We start from the raw sequence: 19,591 nt of genomic DNA, 5'->3' as shown, positions 1-19,591 counted from the left end.
TACTGTGAGCGGAGGGAGAGGTGGGCGGGGAGGGATGTACTGTGGGCAGAGGGTGAGTTGGCCACATGGGTGTGCTGTTAGCGGAGGGGTCTGTGAGTGGAGGGTGAGGTGGGTGGGGAGGGATGTGCTGTGAGCAGAGGGTGAGGTGGGCAGAGGGGGGGATGTGCGGTGGGCGGGGAGGGATGTACTGTGAGCGGAGGGTGAGGTGGGAAGAGGGGGGATGTACTGTGAGCGGAGGGTGAGGTGGGCAGAGGGGGGGATGTGCGGTGGGCGGGGAGGGATGTACTGTGAGCGGAGGGTGAGGTGGGCAGAGGGGGGATGTACTTTGAGCGGAGGGTGAGGTGGGCGGGGAGGGATGTGCTGTGAGCGGAGGGTGAGGTGGGCGGGGAGGGATGTGCTGTGAGCGGAGGGTGAGGTGGGCGGGGAGGGATGTGCTGTGAGTGGAGGGTGAGGTGGGCGGGGAGGGATGTGCTGTGAGTGGAGGGTGAGGTGGGCGGGGAGGGATGTGCTGTGAGCGGAGGGTGAGGTGGGCGGGGAGGGATGTACTGTGAGCGGGGAGGGATGTACTGTGAGCGGAGGGTGAGGTGGGCGGGGAGGGATGTACTGTGAGCGGAGGGAGAGGTGGGCGGGGAGGGATGTACTGTGGGCAGAGGGTGAGTTGGCCACATGGGTGTGCTGTTAGCGGAGGGGTCTGTGAGTGGAGGGTGAGGTGGGTGGGGAGGGATGTGCTGTGAGCAGAGGGTGAGGTGGGCAGAGAGGGGGATGTGCGGTGGGCGGGGAGGGATGTACTGTGAGCGGAGGGTGAGGTGGGAAGTGGGGGGATGTACTGTGAGCGGAGGGTGAGGTGGGCAGAGGGGGGGATGTGCGGTGGGCGGGGAGGGATGTACTGTGAGCGGAGGGTGAGGTGGGCAGAGGGGGGATGTACTTTGAGCGGAGGGTGAGGTGGGCGGGGAGGGATGTGCTGTGAGCGGAGGATGAGGTGGGCGGGGAGGGATGTGCTGTGAGCGGAGGGTGAGTTGGACGGGGAGGGATGTACTGTGAGCGGAGGGTGAGGTGGGCGGGGAGGGATGTACTGTGAGCGGAGGGTGAGGTGGGCGGGGAGGGATGTGCTGTGAGCGGAGGGTGAGGTGGGCGCGGAGGGATGTACTGTGGGCAGAGGGTGAGTTGGCCACATGGGTGTGCTATGAGCGGAGGGGTCTGTGAGTGGAGGGTGAGGTGGGCGAGGAGGGATGTGCTGTGAGCGGAGGGTGAGGTGGGTGGGGAGGGATGTACTGTGAGCGGAGTGTGAGTTGGCCGCATGGGTGTGCTATGAGCGGAGGGGTCTGTGAGAGGAGGGTGGGGAGGGATGTACTGTGGGGGAAGGGTGAGTTGGCCACATGGGTGTGCTGTGAGCGGAGGGGTCTGTGAGAGGAGGGTGGGGAGGGATGTACTGTGGGCGAAGGGTGAGTTGGCCACATGGGTGTGCTGTGAGTGGAGGGGTCTGGATTTGTGGGTGATGTAGGTGGGTGGAGTGAGATGATCAGGGAGGAGAGGTGGTAGGTGCTCCATGAGTCCGGGGAGGGGGCTGCGGTGAGAAGAAGGGGATGTGCTGTTAGTGGGGTAGTTGTCGGTAGGTGCGCCATTAGTGGGGAGTTGAGGTTGCCGAAGAAGGATATGCTATTGGGCTAATACACTATTTTATGTTATGACTCTATTATGCAGCATGTTTAGTAATGATATGAAAATGATTGTATATATTTAATGTAGAAATCCTCCCATCGGTGTGATTGGCAGACATTCCTTGTATCTTCAGATTGCATTCACATCTGATAAGACGGATTACAATTCATTATTGTGACTCTTCTCTCCACAGCTGGAGTGCCAAGCTCTACCTGACCCCAAGTAACATCGTCCTCCTGACTGCCATTGCTCTGATCGGAGTGTGCGTTTTCATCCTGGCAATAATCGGCATCCTACACTGGCAAGAGAAGGTAAGATCCCGGCATAGCTCCTCCGGAGGCAGCTGCTCCTATATAGAGCCAAGCACTGTGGAGGCTTCAGCGGGACATCTTCTCCCTCCCAGCCATGAGTCTTGTCACTTTTCATGTTCATTGATGCTTTGAAATACGTGAAGCTGCATATGTTACACGTGTAATTGTTACATACATAAAGAAGAGCTGCACCAAGAACCATTGTGCTCCGACATTTCTATGGTAATTGTACAGCTTACAAAAATTCTTGGGTCCAAAACACGTCAACGAAACCTTGGAAATTCAGACTGAGCCGACAATGGAAATGCAGAAGCAGAAAGTCACCTTCTGTAAAAACTGCATATGATCAATAGATGTAGGAAAAGAACGGCGGTAGCTTAATTACATGCAAATCTCGACTTTTCTTGTGGAAGTCAAGGTTGGCCTCTCCCACCTCCTGAGCTTTTCTACATCCCCTTTTTTGTGTGAGTATTTTGTAAAAGATTAAAGGAGAAGAGTGGCAATCAAAATTAACAAACCTATAGTCACCTCTCTGGGTGTGATGCTGCAGCTGTCCCACTTTGGTTCTGTTTCAATCGTTTTTATTCGTTTTAAAAAATAAAGTAATACAATTTAGTATATTTAGAATGGTAAAGGCCTACAGTAGTATCAAAATCGAGGAATATCAGTATAGTCATGTATCCTAATCTTGTGGTCCTCCCAACGGCTGAGCTATCCGGGAACAGTCCACGGGTTCAATAGCCATCAGTCTGAACTACAATGGAGACCATCTGAAGCTCTATGCTGAGGACGACTGGCTTGCACCAGTCCCTCCACCGCACAGTCCATCTAGTACAGGCATGTCCAAAGTCCGGCCCGCGGGCCAATCACGGCCCGCGGTCCAGTTTTGAATGGCCCGCCTGGTAATCTAAACATATATATCTTTTGTGGCCCCCGACGATCTCCCAGCGCCGGGGCCACAAAAGATATATAGTCTGGCTGCATCGGAGATAGGAGGCTGTACGAGCCTGTTTAGTATTTCCTGTTTACACGGCAGCCTCTGTAATAGGAAGTCCCTTCTCCGCCATTGGACGACTGTTCTGTCCATCAAAGGCGGGACTTTCTCTTAAAGAGGCCGCTGTGTAAACAGGAGATTCTCCAGTTCTTTGGCGCTCGTCCTGCCCCCTCCAAGGCTGCACTGATGGCAATGGTGAGTACATTCCTGGCTAATGGTGGCTGCATTCCTGGCTAATAGTGAGTGAAATCCTGGCTAATGGTGGCTGCATTCCTGGCAATAGTGAGTGAAATCCTGGCTAATGGTGGCTGCATTCCTGGCTAATGGTGGCTGCATTCCTGGCTAATAGTGAGTGAAATCCTGGCTAATAGTGAGTGAAATCCTGGCTAATAGTGAGTGAAATCCTGGCTAATAGTGAGTGAAATCCTGGCTAATAGTGAGTGAAATCCTGGCAATAGTGAGTGAAATCATGGCAATGGTGGCTGCATTCCTGGCTAATGGTGGCTGCATTCCTGGCTAATGGTGGCTGCATTCCTGGCTAATGGTGGCTGCATTCCTGGCTAATGGTGGCTGCATTCCTGGCTAATGGTGGCTGCATTCCTGGCTAATGGTGGCTGCATTCCTGGCTAATAGTGAGTGAAATCCTGGCTAATAGTGAGTGAAATCCTGGCAATAGTGAGTGAAATCCTGGCAATGGTGGCTGCATTCCTGGCTAATAGTGAGTGAAATCCTGGCTAATAGTGAGTGAAATCCTGGCTAATAGTGAGTGAAATCCTGGCAATGGTGGCTGCATTCCTGGCTAATAGTGAGTGAAATCCTGGCTAATAGTGAGTGAAATCCTGGCAATAGTGAGTGAAATCCTGGCAATGGTGGCTGCATTCCTGGCTAATGGTGCCTGCATTTCTGGCTAATGGTGAGTGAAATCCTGGCTAATAGTGAGTGAAATCCTGGCTAATAGTGAGTGAAATCCTGGCAATGGTGGCTGCATTCCTGGCTAATAGTGAGTGAAATCCTGGCTAATAGTGAGTGAAATCCTGACTAATAGTGAGTGAAATCCTGGCAATGGTGGCTGCATTCCTGGCTAATAGTGAGTGAAATCCTGGCTAATAGTGAGTGAAATCCTGGCAATGGTGGCTGCATTCCTGGCAATGGTGGGTGCATTCCTGGCAATGGTGGGTGCATTCCTGGCAATGGTGAGGGCTGCATTCCCAGCAATGGTGGGAGCGCAGATGGGCACTGACCCTTATTTTGCTTCGCAGTTTTTATTTAAAATTTTACGTTTTTTTCCTGAAACTTCCCTCTTATTTGCCAATAAATACGGTATATCCAAATAACACGCCCGAGCTCATCTCTTCAACACACACAGCCACAAAGGCAAGAGAATTCTTGTCGGGCCGTGTATTAGTGTTCGAACGAACACACTTAGACCGAATTTTAATGGTTCAAAGAATGTCAGGCAAAATGGTCGGCCCTCGTGCATGTTCACTACATCAAATCTGGCCCTCTTTGAAAAACCACCAGAAGCGAGGGACTAACCCAGAGGTCCTAAACCAAGAGTGATGCCATCAAAAATATTAACAAAGTCAATTTGAAGATATAACAGGTTCCATACTGTGATAAACATTCAATAGGACCAGAAGTCGGGATATAGGACCCGGCATTATTATTGAAAACGCTTTAGAAAGAAGCTCTATGCTGAGGACGGCTGGCTTGCACCAGTCCCTCCACCACACAGTCCAGCTAGTAGAACCCTCTTCCAAGAGTCCACCGGGGGGGGGGGAAGGAGGGGAACAAGAAATACCCGTCCCCCCTCCGGTTCTAAGCCCAAGAATTATGTTAAGCACTCACATGACCACTGATCACTTAGTTATCAGTCTTCTCAGAACAAAGAGAAGCGACTGTCAGTCATTGCTTTCTGTTCTGCCCCCCACCCCCCCCAGCACTCAAGGGAATGCTGATCTGGGGAAGGTGGTGGAAGCAGCTGGCTCAGGCTCTCAGCAGCAATGATGAGGGGCTGAGCCAGCTGCCAGTCAGGCATCTGGGTGGATCTGGACATTATTGTCGGGATCATTTCCAGAGCCTGGCGCGGCTTTTTGGCATCAACGGATAGCGGACTTTAGCCACTGTCGAGCAGGGGCAGCTATCTCTGGTTGTCAGTGGCGTGCTTAGAAACTGAGCCAGCTGCCAGTCAGGCATCTGGGTGGATCCAGAAATTATCGTCTGGATCCTTCCAGAGCCTGAAGCCACTCAGTGACATCAGCCAACAGCGGACTTTAGCCCGCTGTCGCCTGATTCTGGGTCGCTGGAAAGTAAAAGTAAGTGTACTCCTGTAACCCAGAAGAGAAGTATGCTCAAAAAAAAAGCTTTGGCCATAATTCTCTCTTAAAGCGGATGTCCTGCCAAATTTTAAATCTACAAATATTGCAGCTGCTGACTTTTAAAATATGGACACTTACCTGTCCAGGGCTCCCACGATATCTGCACCCAAAGCCGATCTCTCCCTCAGCTCTCGGGTGGAGGTGCTGCCATCTTCGTTAAGGGAATCGGGAAGTGAAGCCTTGCGGCTTCACTTCCTGGTTCCCTACTGCGCATGTGCGAGTCGCGCTGCGCGGTCCCACAGGTCACTGCTGTGTTCTGGGACCCGTGTGTCTCCCAGAAGACAACGGGGGGGGGGGGGGAGCAGAGGAGGCGCCGGATATGGGAAGTGTGAGCAAATACCTAGATTATACAAGTATCTGTTCTCCCCTCCCCCCCCCGAATGGTGCCAAATGTGACACCGGAGGGGGGGGGGGGAGTCCCGAAAAGCGGAAGTTCAATTTTTGGGTGGAACTCCGCTTTTAAAGCGGGAGTAAACCCAGTTTCAAAAAACACTTACATTCCCGTCATGCCGAAAATGCTAACTTTCACATTGGCTGTGCTCTCAACCAAACTTTTAAACCATCCAATGGCTGGTTTCATAACTGATCAGCATTATGGCAGTTGAAGAATCGGTAGAGGCCAAGATGGCGGCTTCCTTGACTGAAAACGATAGAAGGGTTTACTTCCACTTTAAGTGGACTTATCATGGGAATTATTTCACCATGTTAATTGCTTGCATAGTAAGTAATTTCTCATTGTAAAACTTCCAGGTAGCTATTACCTCTGAGAGATTACAGGACTTCTCCTGACAATGCCTTCATCTGATTCTGTCTTCAGAAGGACGGAGACCGCTATGTTCAGGCGTCATCCAGGGTCACCGTCTACTTGAGGGAATTGGGTGTTGACTCAAAGCTGACGCAATCATGTAATGTTCACTTCTTGACACAGATCAGGACCTATTGCAGCTTCTCATCTACAAAGTTACAATGTACAGCCTGGTCACTGGGGAAAGAGGAGAATGAGGAAATGTCTCCTCCTGCCTGCAGCCGACTGATGGACCTCATCATCTTCAGGCCTAGGCAGTTTGATTGGACTTGAGCTCCAGAACCTATAGATAAAAAGATGGATCTTTTATAAGAAAAATAAATTACTAATACGGACTTGTAATGTTACCCCTTTTAATAAAACTTGTGTCCCCATTTCTCTCTTCATTACTTTTGTAGAAATGCTTCCTCATCACTGTTCAGATTCATGTCATGTTCTTTCTGGAAGGATTAGAAGTCACCTCAGATAGCATAAGTGACAGATGTCTGGCTTTCCTATGTCTGTAATTAGCATATTGTAATTAATGAACCTGCACCTGATCTTTATAAAGTGACTTTCAATAGAAAAACGTTGTCATGCTGTTGCTTCCAGGAATAAACAGAATATTTGGAAGCGGGGCTTTGAATAAAACACCAAAGAATATGTAATTTAAGTATAAAAAAAATACAGTAGTTCTGTTGATGGCCCTAATGCCCTATCAGTAGACGTACATCCATAAAATCAGCGTATCTGTGCATGCGTTATATTTTTTTTGCATACATTATATTTTTTTGCATACAGTTTTGTTTTGTCCGCAGCAACGTATAGAACATGGCCTTCGGCAGTACGGCTCTTCACAAACTCACGTTTCATGTCAATAAGAGGAGCGCCACGTCTTATGTCTCCAAGGGGTTGATTTACTAAAACTGGAGAATGCAAAATCTGGTGCAGCTCAAAGCTTTATTGAACAAGCTGATGTTAGAAGCTGATTGGTTACCATGCACAGCGGCACCAGATTTTGCCCTCTCCAGTTTTTGTAAATCGACCCTCAAATGTTATGTCTTATTGTCAGTCACACAAATCATGAGATTGTGAAAAGGTGTATTACCTATGGCAGCCATTATCAGCAAGGGTTCCTATAGAGTTTTCTAGAGGTTCATTGAGCTGTGGCTGTTTTACCTCCCGTTTGATAGTGTCTGTATAGTTCAGGGGCCAATAGCACTTGGCAAAGCCAACAATATGTCACCAGTTAATCCTATAACTGTATATAAGGGGCCCATTCTTCCCACTCGCCATCTATGCAAGGGGGAATCTTCCCACTCACCATCTATGAAAGGGCATTCATTGGTGGCCAGTGGGAAGAATGCTCCTTACATTGGTGGCCAGTGGGAAGAAGGCTCCTTATGTTGGTGGCCAGTGGGAAGAATGCTCCTTACATTGGTGGCCAGTGGGAAGAATGCTCCTTATGTTGGTGGCCAGTGGGAAGAATGCCCCTTAAATCGGTGATCAGTGGGAAGAATGCTCCTTACATTGGTGGCCAGTGGGAAGAATGCTCCTTACATTGGTTGCCAGTGGGAAGAATGCTCCTTACATTGGTGGCCATTGGGAAGAATGCTCCTCACATTGGTTGCCAGTGGGAAGAATGCCCCTTAAATCTGTGATCAGTGGGAAGAATGCTCCTTACATTGGTGGCCAGTGAGAACAATGCTCCTTACATTGGTGGTCAGTTGGAAGAATTCCCCTTACATTTGTGGCCAGTGGGAAGAATGCTCCTTACATTGGTGGCCAATGAGAAGAATGCTTCTTACATTGATGGTCAGTGGGAAGAATGCCCCTTACATTGATGGCCAGTGGGAATAATGCCCCTTACATTGGTGGTCAGTGGGAAGAATGCCCCTTACATTGGCAGGCGGTCTGTGGGAAGAATTCCCCTTACATTGGTGATCAGTGAGAAGAATACTCCTTACACTGGTCTTCAGTGGAAAGAATGCCCCTTACATTGGCGGTCCATGGGAAGAATGCTCCTTAAATTGGTGGTCAGTGAGAAGAATGTTCCTTACATTAGTGATCAGTGGGAAGAATGTTCCTTACATTGGTGATCAGTGAGAAGAATGTTCCTTACATTGGTGATCAGTGAGAAGAATGTTCCTTACATTGGTGATCAGTGGGAAGAATGCTCCTTACATTGGTGATCAGTGAGAAGAATGTTCCTTACATTGGTGATCAGTGGGAAGAATGCTCCTTACATTGGTGATCAGTGGGAAGAATGTTCCTTACATTGGTGATCAGTGGGTAGAATGCTCCTTACATTGGTGATCAGTGAGAAGAATGTTCCTTACATTGGTGATCAGTGAGAAGAATGTTCCTTACATTGGTGATCAGTGAGAAGAATGTTCCTTACATTGGTGATCAGTGAGAAGAATGTTCCTTACATTGGTGATCAGTGAGAAGAATGTTCCTTACATTGGTGATCAGTGGGAAGAATGTTCCTTACATTGTTGGTCAGTGAGAAGATTCTTCCCACTGACCGCCAATGTAAGGGGCATTCTTCCCACGGGCCACCAATGTAAGAATTCTTACAACTGACCACCAATGAATTGGTTTTAGAAGACCTAAACATTATTTTAGGAATTTAGGGGTTCCTCTGGGGTAAAATAGTTGAGAGATGCAATCATGTAATGTTGTATACGTTATAAAAAAATCTGAATGTATGCACTGATATGCTGACTTTAGCAACACATGCCTACTAAAATTGTGATAGGTCCATCAATTGAACCTTTGTAGTATGTTATATTTTCATTTTATTTTTTGGGGTATATTCAAGGACCCATTCCAATTATTCAGTTTAGTCTCTATTTTTTGGGATGGTGGCACTGAAAGGATTACCAATTTGTTTTTAGAATTCTACTAATCAACTCCTTCAAGGAATATGTTACCATTCAAAGCTGTGTAATCCTTTATGGCTTATCTAGTGGAGTCACACAGGTAGAGGCTTTACCTGGGTCCAGGGACTGGATATGGCACCTGGGAGACTTTAAAAGTGGTCCTGAATAGTCACATGGGCAGGACTAGGCTGTATACTCCTTTATTACCAGGTCATTTTTGCAGTTTTCAGTGCTGTGATAAGACTATTAACTTGGTCATTCAATACTGTACTCAAATGAATCCTGTTCAATATTCAATTAAAAATGGTTGTAACGTAGGACCTCCAAGATGACCCTCTTTGGAATGTCACTATTGGTCATCACAGCCTTCACATGGTACAGAGCTGTCCTCTGTGTTTGTGAGCCAAGCTTTCTTCTGATGGTTCGCAGCCATTAATGGCCGCAATGGCCGTCCAAAGGAGATTCCTGCAGTGCCGTTTATAAATAGCACCGCAGAATGTGAACATGTATGCTTCTTGAATCTTGGTGACCTTTGTGTATTTCTTCCAGACCTGTGCAGTAATCCAGTGTGAGACTTCCTGTAATAAAGACCGCTCACTGCTGCTCTCTCTCCTTGTGCAGGGGGACTGGTCTTGTCTCCGCCCCCCTTCTGTCCTTTACTACAGCCAGCCGACGGTGGGTGGAGCCTGCTGGGTCCCTCCTACAGCTTTGCTCTCTTCACAGGCTATGTACAGCACAGTAATGATGTCACTGCTACTTTTACAAGATAATAATTGGGCTTGCAAATGCATTTGGCGCACACAAAGTGGTTTTATATCTATATTAAAGTATAAATATAAAACTATAATGCTACTGTGTCCTGAATGAAAGAGGTCATGATTGCTGCTCCCCAGGATCAGGTCTTGAGATGGCCTAATGCACATAAATTTGAGAAGAAAGGGGGGCGCACCATCTAAGTGTAACTTGTAGTAATGCTTAAATGCACTCAAATGTGAATCAAGCTCAGCTTCTAAAGATGGTCACCTGTAAGGTTGCAGAGATCGGCAGGCAAGTGGCTCGTATGAGCAAAATTTGTCCAGGAGGCAGCTGCTGTGCTTGGAGATGGGCTTCAAGCTGTCACACTGTGCTGGCGGCTTCCTGGAGTCCTCAGCCCACTCGGCAAGGATAAGCTGCACTCAGAAAGGGGCTTGGATGTAGTGACATCATTCCTGACACCCCCAAGTGCAACCGATCCTTGACATGGGGGCTTAAATATAGTGACATCATTCCTGACACCCCCAAGTGCAACCGATCCTTGACATGGGGGCTTAAATATAGTGACGTCATTCCTGACATCTCCAAGTGCAGCCGATTCTTGCCAAGGGGGCTTGAACATAGTGACATCATCCCCAACACCTCAGAGTGTAGCGGATCCTTGCCAAGGGGGCTTGGAGTTAGTGACTTCATCCCCAACACCTCCAAGTGCAGCTGATCCTTGTGAAGGGGGCTCGGATATAGTGATCTCATCCCCGACACCTCCGATTTCAGACGATCCTTGCCAAGGGGTCTGGAATGTAGTGACATCATGCCCGGAACCTCCAAGTGCAGCCCTTCCTTACCAAGGGCGGGGGCTTGAACATAGTGACGTCATGCCCAACACCTCCGAGTGCAACCAATCCTTGCCAAGGGGGCTTGGACATAGTGACATCTTTCCCGATACCTCCGAGTGCAGCCCTTCCCTGCCAAGGGGGCTTGGACATAGTGACGTCTTCCTCGACACCTCCAAGTGCAGCCGATCCTTGCCAAGGAGGCTTGGACATAGTGACGTCATTCCCAACACCTCAGAGTGCAGCTGATCCTTGTGAAGGGGACTTGCACGTAGTGATGTATTCCCCGACACCTACAATTGAAGCTGATCCTTGACAAGGGGGCTTGGATGTAGTGACGTCATCCATGACACCTCTGAGTGCAGCCGATCCTTGCCAAGAGGGCTTGAACATAGTGAAGTCATCCCTGACACCTCAGATTGCAGCCGATCCTTGCCAAGGGGGCTTGGACATAGTGACGTCATCCCCGACACCTCCGGGTACAGCCGATCCTTGCTGAGGGGGGCTTGGATATAGTGACATCATCCCCGACGCCTTTGAGTGCAACCGATCCTTTCCGAGCGGGCCAAGGACTCAAGGAAGCCACCAACACAGCGTGACAGCCTGCATTCCATCTCTAAGCACAGCAACGATTCCTTCTCATTCAGCATCCAGCCGCCTCCCGGCTGAATTCTGCTGATACCAGCCGCTTCCCTGCCAACCTCTGCATCTACCAGCAATTTGCTTGCTGACCTCTGCAACCTTACAGATGACCATCTTTATATGCTGAGCTTGATTCACACTAGATCTAGGTTCACATCTATGCGACTGCGCTTGATGTGTTTTTTAGGCACGTTTTGCAGTGCGCTTTGTGTTTTCAAACCCTCCTTTTTTTATTTTTGCATTCAGTTTTCATGCATTTTGCATTCTATGTATTTTTTTTTCCTCTTAAAGTGGTTGTAAACCCTTACAATACACTTTGACCTACAGGTAAGCCTAGATTAAGGCTTACCTGTAGGTCCAAGAAATATCTCCTAAACCCATATGGTTTAGGGGATATTTGCCCGAAGACAGGCACCGCAGCGGCGCGCAAGCGCACTGAGCGTGGCATTCTCAACGACGGAGCTGCCGCGCGTGCCGGTTCCCGTGCGCATGCACGATAGTGACGGCTTCGCCGAATGACAGCGGCGGAGCTGCGAGACCCCACCAAGAAAATGGATGCGCCGGACTACAGGGGACAGAGGTGACTTTGCTGGCTCCTGTGTCAGGTAAGTGACACATAATGGACTACGATGCGATGCGATGCATAGTATTCCATTATGCTTTGCCTTTGCTGGGAATGAAAGAGGAAGTAAACTCATCAGGGTTTACTTCCTCTTTAAGCACACTTGCTGGTTGTTGAGGAGGAGGCCAGATTTGGAAGGAACCCCCCATGCCAATATTTAAAGAATATATTTATCCAAGCATGCGGCCCGGTAGGTCAGGAAATGGATAGGATGAGTGAGTGCCCCCTCTTGAACCATACCAGACCATATGCCCTCGACATGCCCCTGCCCCATAGCACCTTGCCCCAATGTTGATGGGGACAAGGGCCTCTTTCCGACAACCCTTGCCGGTGGTTGTTGGGGGTCTGTGGACGGGGGGTTTATCAGAATCTGGAAGCCCCCATTAACAAGGGGGCCCCAAATCCTGCCCCCCCTACCCATTCACCCCAAAAAGCAGTAAAATGTAAAAAAACAAAAAAAAACAACCAGCTATATACAGTGCTTTAAACTGAAAAATTAAAAAAACACAAAACATAAAAATTTGCATCACAAACACAACACTTATGTTTCTGGTGCAATTCCATTGAAGTTTATTACATGCAAAACACAGGAAAAAAGGCCCCAAATACTCACCGGCCACAAAACGCATAGATGTGAACGTGTACCATAGGAAACCGACTGTAGTGTGTTTCTGCAAACTCTTCTTCTTCTTCTTTCTGGATTGATATCCATTGTGGCTGTTGATGAATATATTAGGTTTGTTTTTATGCCATTTTTATTTTAAATTCAATTTTTTTTAAATTAAATTTGTATTGATTTTGCTCGGGGGGGGGGGGAGGTGGGGGGGCTCCCTCCGTGTCCTACCAAAGACCTCCAAATCTCACCCAGACAAACAACTACCTGACACATTCATCATTATTATCCAGCTCTGAAGTGGTGTTTTTAAAAAAAATGAGCAGTGCTTTATTTTTAATTTACGTTTAAGTGGCAGGACGTGAGCTGTTTCGGCTACTTGCAGTGTGTAATAGCGGGGCTCGTTAGCGGTTAATGACTTGCTTGATCGTTAGGAATGAGAAGTTTTGGATCATTAACACTAACAGTGGAATTATTACCAATATAACCCGGACCCATATTAACGAATAATAAACCAGCAAAATCCTGAAGGTTCGTGAACAAACGTCTTAATATCCCCCTAAATCCGCTGGGACACTTTACAACAACCAATTTGTTTCCCTTTTTTTTCTGTGTTTCAGAAAGCAGACGACCGGGAGAAGAGGCAAGAAGCCCATCGCTTCCATTTCGACGCCATGTGAAGCTTCAGAAACAGCTTTCCTCTGCGAATAAAGGCTTAAAAGTGGTTTTCCTGGAAAAAAAAAAAAAAGTTCATCTCTGTTCACTTACTGATGAAGGCTTAGTTCAGCGATTTACAACCTTCAGCTCGTTAACTTCTATAAATTGGCTGAGGGCTACACGAATTCTGAGCCCTTTTCTGAAATCGGCTCCTTTTTTGTTAGGGTAAATTCTATTCATTGAGCATTTATGTTAGGACCTTCACTGACGACCAGAAGTTTTAAATTAAGGCTACATGTACACTAACCTAACCTGACCGCGGGAACATGCAAAACGCGTTTTTGCCGCTATTTTGCAGCATTTTCCCGGGGCCAGCATTCAAAATATTCCAATCCTGAACGCGATTTTTCCACGTTCACGAGTGGGAGGTTTAGCCTCACCTAAGACCCCTTTCACACCAGGGCGTTTTGCAGGCGCTATAGCGTTAGAAATAGCACCTGCAAAACGCCCTAAAGAAGCTGCACCATTGTATGTAGTGTGAAAGCCCAGAGGGCTTTCACACTACAGCGGTGCGCTGGCAGGACATCAGAAAAAAGTCCTGCCAGCAGCTTCTTTGGAGCGGGGAAGGAGCGGTGTGTTTACCGCTCCTCCACCACTGCTCCCCATTGAAATCAATGGGGCAGCACTGTAATCCCGCTGGCAAAACGCCGCTATTGCGGCATATTGCCGGCGGTTTTAACCCTTTCGCGGCCGCTAGCGGGGGGTAAAAGTGCCCCGCTAGCGGCCGAAATTCACCGCAAATCCGCCACAAAGCCGGCGGTAAAACCGCCCACGCTATCAGCGGTGTGGTGTGAAAGGGGTCTAAAAGCGGCAGCTCCTAAACTCTGCTAAAAGTTAAAGTGTACATGGGCACATAGGCTTTTATGGAGTTGAGTTTAAAAGCTTTGGCAAAAAAAAAACACCAAAAGCTCTTAAACTCCAGTTTAGGAGCTGTCAGTGTACATGAAGCCTAAGGCTCCGTATTCGCCTAGCCCTCCACTTTCACATAGACGTTAAACTAAATCTAAACCCCCCCCTTCCTCCCATCCTGCTCCATTACAGTAATTAGTAGAAAAAGCTTGTAAAACCTTTCCGGCAAAAAAAATATTTTAATAGGATTCCACTGCATCCAGTCACATGACCAGTTGCCTAGGCATAGGTCATGTCATCTCAGCCAAAATGGCTTAAGGGACCAAGGATCGGGAAGTCAGCAGATCTGCTTGAACTTGGATTCAGCTTTGATCACATGACCAATGCCCAGGCATTTGATTATGAAATCACCAAACCGGAAAGAAGTTGGAAGAGGCATCTACTGCAGGACAAGTTAGGATTACAGGTCTGTACGATTGTAAGGGGCCAGGAAGAAGGGGAGTATTTTTGGTAAAGGTTCAGTTTGAAGCTAAGCCCTTTCCAATATGGGCACAATTAAGATAATAACACTACATTTCTTAATTCCTCCTTGCAGTTCTATACATAATAGTAATTGGATCAGCCTATCTTAACCTTTTTATCCCAGAGGAACCCTAGGAATCATTTTGAGATTTTGGCAAACACCTCCAAAATCAAAGGTCAGTGGGTGGCCAGTGGGAAAATGCCCCCTACATTGTTGACCAGTGTGAAAAATGCCCCCTACTTTGGTGGCCAGTAGAAATAAAGCCCCCTACGTTGGTGGCCAGTGGGAAAAATGCCCACAACATTGGTGGCCAATGCGCAAAATACCCACAACATTGGTGGCCAATGGGGAAAAAAGTCCCCTACCTTGGTGGCCAGTGGGAAAAATGCCCACAACAATGGTGGCCAATGGGAAAAAGCCCCCTACATTGGTGGCCAATGGGAAAAAAAAAATCCCCCTACATTGGTGGCCAGTGGGAAAAACATCCACAACATTGGTGGCCAGTGGAAAAATGCCACTCTTACAGTGCTGGCTACAATGCCACCCTCAAAGACAGCTAAAAAGATAATTAGTGTCATGCAGCTGGCGTTGGCCCTGGAACCATGCAGGCACTGTCAGATGGCTGGATTTTAGCCCGACATGCTAATAAACGATTCTTTTAACTGAGGATCTACACCATGGTGCCAACCTTTTGTTTGAGATACTTTTTTATTAGATGACTTGCAGAGGCCATGGTTTGTTTACCATTGTCTCATGTATTGAGTTGGGTGCGAGGGTAGAATGCAGCTTATTGTTTTAGAATCATCAGATGGGAGGTCAATCAACCACTGCTCAAGTAACCCCTACCGACCCTGGTTGTGAAAGGTGTGTGTAGATAACAAGTGAGGAACATTTGTAGCTGAAATCACTAAAAAGACCCTCTGCATTGGTGGCCAATGGTAAAAATGCCACCCTTACAACAGTGGCTACAGTGTCACCCATGCGGACAGCTAAAAAGATCTTTGGTGTCATCTGAGGCCACTTCTGCCAAGTGGCCTCAGATGAGCCACAACCCACGGAACCTCTAGAAACCTCTGGAGGAACCCCAGTTGATATTGGCCGGTTTTCAGAAAGACCCTATATTGTCGAGGAGGAGTCCATGCTCATAACGGCAGAACTTAGAGCCTTATATCGCCTATTATGCCGGGGGGTGGGGGAGGGGGGGATTGGCTTAAGACATCTCCTAAGAGAATTTTGCTGTAATAAGTTGAACGCTGTAAGTCGCTGAACTATCTGTGTATGGAAAGGACCTCTTTCCTTGGAAACCTTGTCAATTTTATAGCAGGACGCAGCAACCAAGTGGCAAGATTGCCAAAGAATGAACAGCAAGAAGACCAGGAAAAATCACAGCGCATATTTTGCATCAGTCTTTATTTATTGGTTGCTAATTAAAATGTGTGCTCTAATTTATCATCCTTTAAGCCTAGGCAAAAGGACATGGATACTCTTTATTTATGAAAGAAAAAAGGGTGGGGGGGGGGGTATTTTAGTTTCTGTAACGGGGTGTAATTTGTTCTTTGGGTTCTGATCTTTGAATGTCCAGGAAGCGTTTTGAGTGCGACTGATCGCTAACGATTTGTGATGTCTGTTACTTTTTTTTTTTTTTTTTATGATTTTTGCATGTTTGCACAAAATTGATGGAACACTGGAAGATTTAAGGGATTTTTTTTTTTTTTTTTCAATGATGTTTAATGTGACAAAATGATGTACTATGTAAGTTTAAAAGTGAACGTTAATGGCCGTTAGTAAGACAGAGAGCTATGGGCAAAATGCGACAACTAACAGCAGCCAATCATACATTGGGGGGAGATTTACTAAAACGGGAGCGCTCAGAATATGACGTAGCTGTGCCTGGTAGCCAATCAGAGGCTAACTTTTGCTTGTTGAATTAAGCTTTGACAAGAAAACCTGGAAGATGGTTGGTTACTATGCAGAGCTGCACCAGATAATGCATTCTCCATTTCTAGAAATCCCCTCCCAATGCGTTTCGTTGCTCTGACCACTCTGATGGTAAAAACCTGATTCGGATTCTGTGTTTGTAGCCTTTTCACTGCCGGGTTAAATAAGCAAACAGCAAATTAATTGCTAAACAATATGGCATGGTCATGTGCATTTGAAACTGACAAACTGATAAGTAACAGCTTCAGGCTGATGATCAATAATACTTAGTGACCCTGTTGTCTTCGTAAAAAAAATGGAGCTCAGAGGTCTCTGCTACAGTATTTGCTTCCCTCCCTTGCCTCCAACCTCCCATCCTTTCGCGGGTAGCTTTCAACAGTCTCTTCAGAATTCAACATATTCATGAGTGTTAGATGTCTGTGACCCCCTCTGCATAATGTGGTTCCTTCCTCCACCCCCTACGTCACTACAGGACCAAACAGCAGTATAGGGGGGCGGAGCCTCAGCACATGGCAGGGGACACCGGCATATGCTGCCCTGGGATTCCACTGCATCCAATTACGTGACCGGTTGCCTAGGCATTGGTCATGTTATCTCAGCCAAAATGGTTTAAGGGAAAGTCGAATGACGATGAGACTCACAGAGCTAAAACTGAGGGGGAGGTAGGAGACACCGGGCACCGTGGAGACGAGTGAACTCTACATTTTCTCTTCCGGGGGAAATTCTGTTCCATTTTTTTTAAGAAACTGACCCTTAAAGTGGGCACACAGACATCAGCATAAATCAGTTTTAACAGTTTTGGTGCAAAATAAAAGCAACGGACAGCCTAAAATGATTGGAGTCCCATCCAGTGTTAGTTGTGTTTGTTAAGAATAAAGTTCTTTGAGAAACTGCTGCAACGCCTCCTATTAGTTTTGGCCACATGGCTGAAAGCCTCAGCATGTGGTCAAGTGATCTGATTGTTCCCTTTAGCAAAGACCATAATCAAATGCCTAAACCTTTAGATCATCAGTCGCCAACCAGTGGTCCATGGGCCAATCATGGTCTATGAGAAAGTTTTGGTGGCCCCAGGTGTTTTGCCACAAATCAATGGATGTATACCACCCAATGTTGTCTCCAGTATTGTTCTCAATGCGCGTTGACAGTCAATACTATCAGCGCGCATTGATACGCAATGCCTCCTCTGTAGTTATGGCTCCTATGAACTCAGAGGGAGGCGTCGGGGAGTAGTGCAAACAACGGGAGGGGAAGAAAGAGGGAACTTCCAATGGCATCTCTCATCACAGACTGTGGGAAGGAGCATGGAGCTTGAGCACTTGGCTGGATTAGAAGGTGAGATCCAGCGACGAGTCTGTGTAAGGCAGCAGTGTGATGCAGAGGGTGGGGAGCATTGTGTGTATAAGGCTTGCAAAATTCATGTTGGTGGTCCACGGGATTTAAAAAAGTTTAGTTTAATGTAAGGTCTGAAAGGTTGGAAACCACTGCTTTAGATTTAGGGTCAGCACTAAAGGGAGCCTGCAGCAGCGTTTACTCCACCGAATTTGCTGTTTGTCCCTGCAAGAGTTTTAATAAAGTTGTGTGTTAACATTGTATGATAGGCACTCTTTAGAGTTTAAAGCAAACGTGCAAAATACAAAATGAGGGACTTAATTTGGTTTTCCTTGCGTCTTCCCCTTGATATGCAGGTGGAGTGGCAAACTATTCATTTTGGGATTTTGCTAAAGACAAGCTGCTTGATGACTCGGTAAAGCAGTGCAAAGGGCACAAATGGCAGTGCAAAGTGTAGTAACACAGCCAATAAGATTTTGGGCTGATGCAACAAGCTCTGCGATGGTCTCTGATTGGTTGCTGGAGGTTATTGTAGTTTACATGTTCTCATTGCTCGCTGGCCTTACTCGATGCCAAGCCTGTAAATTCTGGGAAGGTGCTCAGAGTTATGGGCTGTCATCATGACTGTTAAGATATGAAATTTGGTAATTAATATTACATTTATTAACAGTATTGTTTTCATTTTTTTTTAAATGAAGGATTGCCAAACTGATCTGTAGATGAAGTAGCTGCATTTTATGTAAATAACAGGGTCTTGTGTAAAAGATGGCGCACGCCAATGGATTCTTCAGAAGATGCAATGGGGGGGGGATTTTTACTAAAACTTGAGAGTGCAAAATCTTCTGCAGGCCTCAAAGAAACCAATCGGCTCCCAGATTTTATTGTTAAAGTGGAGTTCCGCCCCCCGCCAGCAAAAAATTCAAAGTCAGCAGCTAGACCTACTGTAGCTGCTGACTTTTAATATAAGGATGCTTACCTGTCCAGGAATCCAGCGATGTTGCCCCCCCCCCCCTTCCAGTTGCTGTTTCCATCGGCTGTCAGGTGCTGGTGCCGCCATTGCCGGTAAGAGAACCCGGCAGTGAAGCTTTGCAGCTCACAGGCGGGGCCCCTACTGTGCATGCGCAAAGCACATTGCGCTCTCTTACTGGCCCATCAGCAAGGGAAGGAGGAGGAGGGGGGGCCAAATGTCTGACGTACCTCACCGTGGCAAGGTCCGACAGAAGCAGGGACAGATTACATGTCAAAAACAGGTACCTGCTCCCCCCTCCCCCCTGAAAGGTGCCAGTGTGGCACCGGAAGGGGAGAGGAATCGGATAAGCGGAAGTTCCACTTTTGCGTGGAACTCTGCTTTAACTGAACAAGCTGAAGTTAGAATCTGATTGGCTTCTGAGTGCAGGGATTCTGAATATATCGGCATCTCCAAAAACTCAAGAATTGGGGTTGATTTACTAAAACTGGAGCACTGAGAATCTGGTGCATCTGTGCATGGCATGGTAGTCAATCAGCTTCTAACTTCAGCTTGTTCAATTAAGCTTTGACCAAAAAAAAAAAAAAAATGGTTTCTACGCAGAGTTACACCAGATTTTGCACTCTCCAGTTTTAGTAAATCTCCCCCATTGTTTTTGAGTGGACTAACCCTTAAAGCTCAAAGTGTGTTGTAATGATTGATATTTAAAGTGTAACTCCACTTTTTTTTTTATACCCTTAAGTGGTAATCTGTGGACTGGAGGGATGCGGATGAGGTTTGCAAACTATACTTGC

General features: G+C 47.2%; 1 protein-coding gene across 1 annotated transcript in view; it reads left to right on the top strand.

The window, feature by feature from the left end:
- ITFG1 (integrin alpha FG-GAP repeat containing 1) overlaps positions 1-18,542 on the top strand; it is a 349,655-nt gene extending 331,113 nt beyond the window's left edge. Inside the window, exons 17-18 of the mRNA XM_077451682.1 lie at positions 1,853-1,970; positions 13,095-18,542. Of these exons, the coding sequence (XP_077307808.1) occupies positions 1,853-1,970; positions 13,095-13,154 (178 nt within the window). The 3' untranslated portion in view covers positions 13,155-18,542. The remainder of the gene's footprint in view (positions 1-1,852; positions 1,971-13,094) is intronic.
- Positions 18,543-19,591: the final 1,049 nt, after the last annotated feature.

Source organism: Lithobates pipiens, unplaced genomic scaffold, assembly GCF_037356315.1.
Source record: "Lithobates pipiens isolate NorthernLeopardFrog02 unplaced genomic scaffold, aLitPip1_a1.2 Scaffold_10, whole genome shotgun sequence".
NCBI classification, from domain to species: domain Eukaryota; kingdom Metazoa; phylum Chordata; class Amphibia; order Anura; family Ranidae; genus Lithobates; species Lithobates pipiens.
Note: the sequence above shows the minus strand (reverse complement) of the source record. Positions and strands in the feature narration are given on the sequence as shown.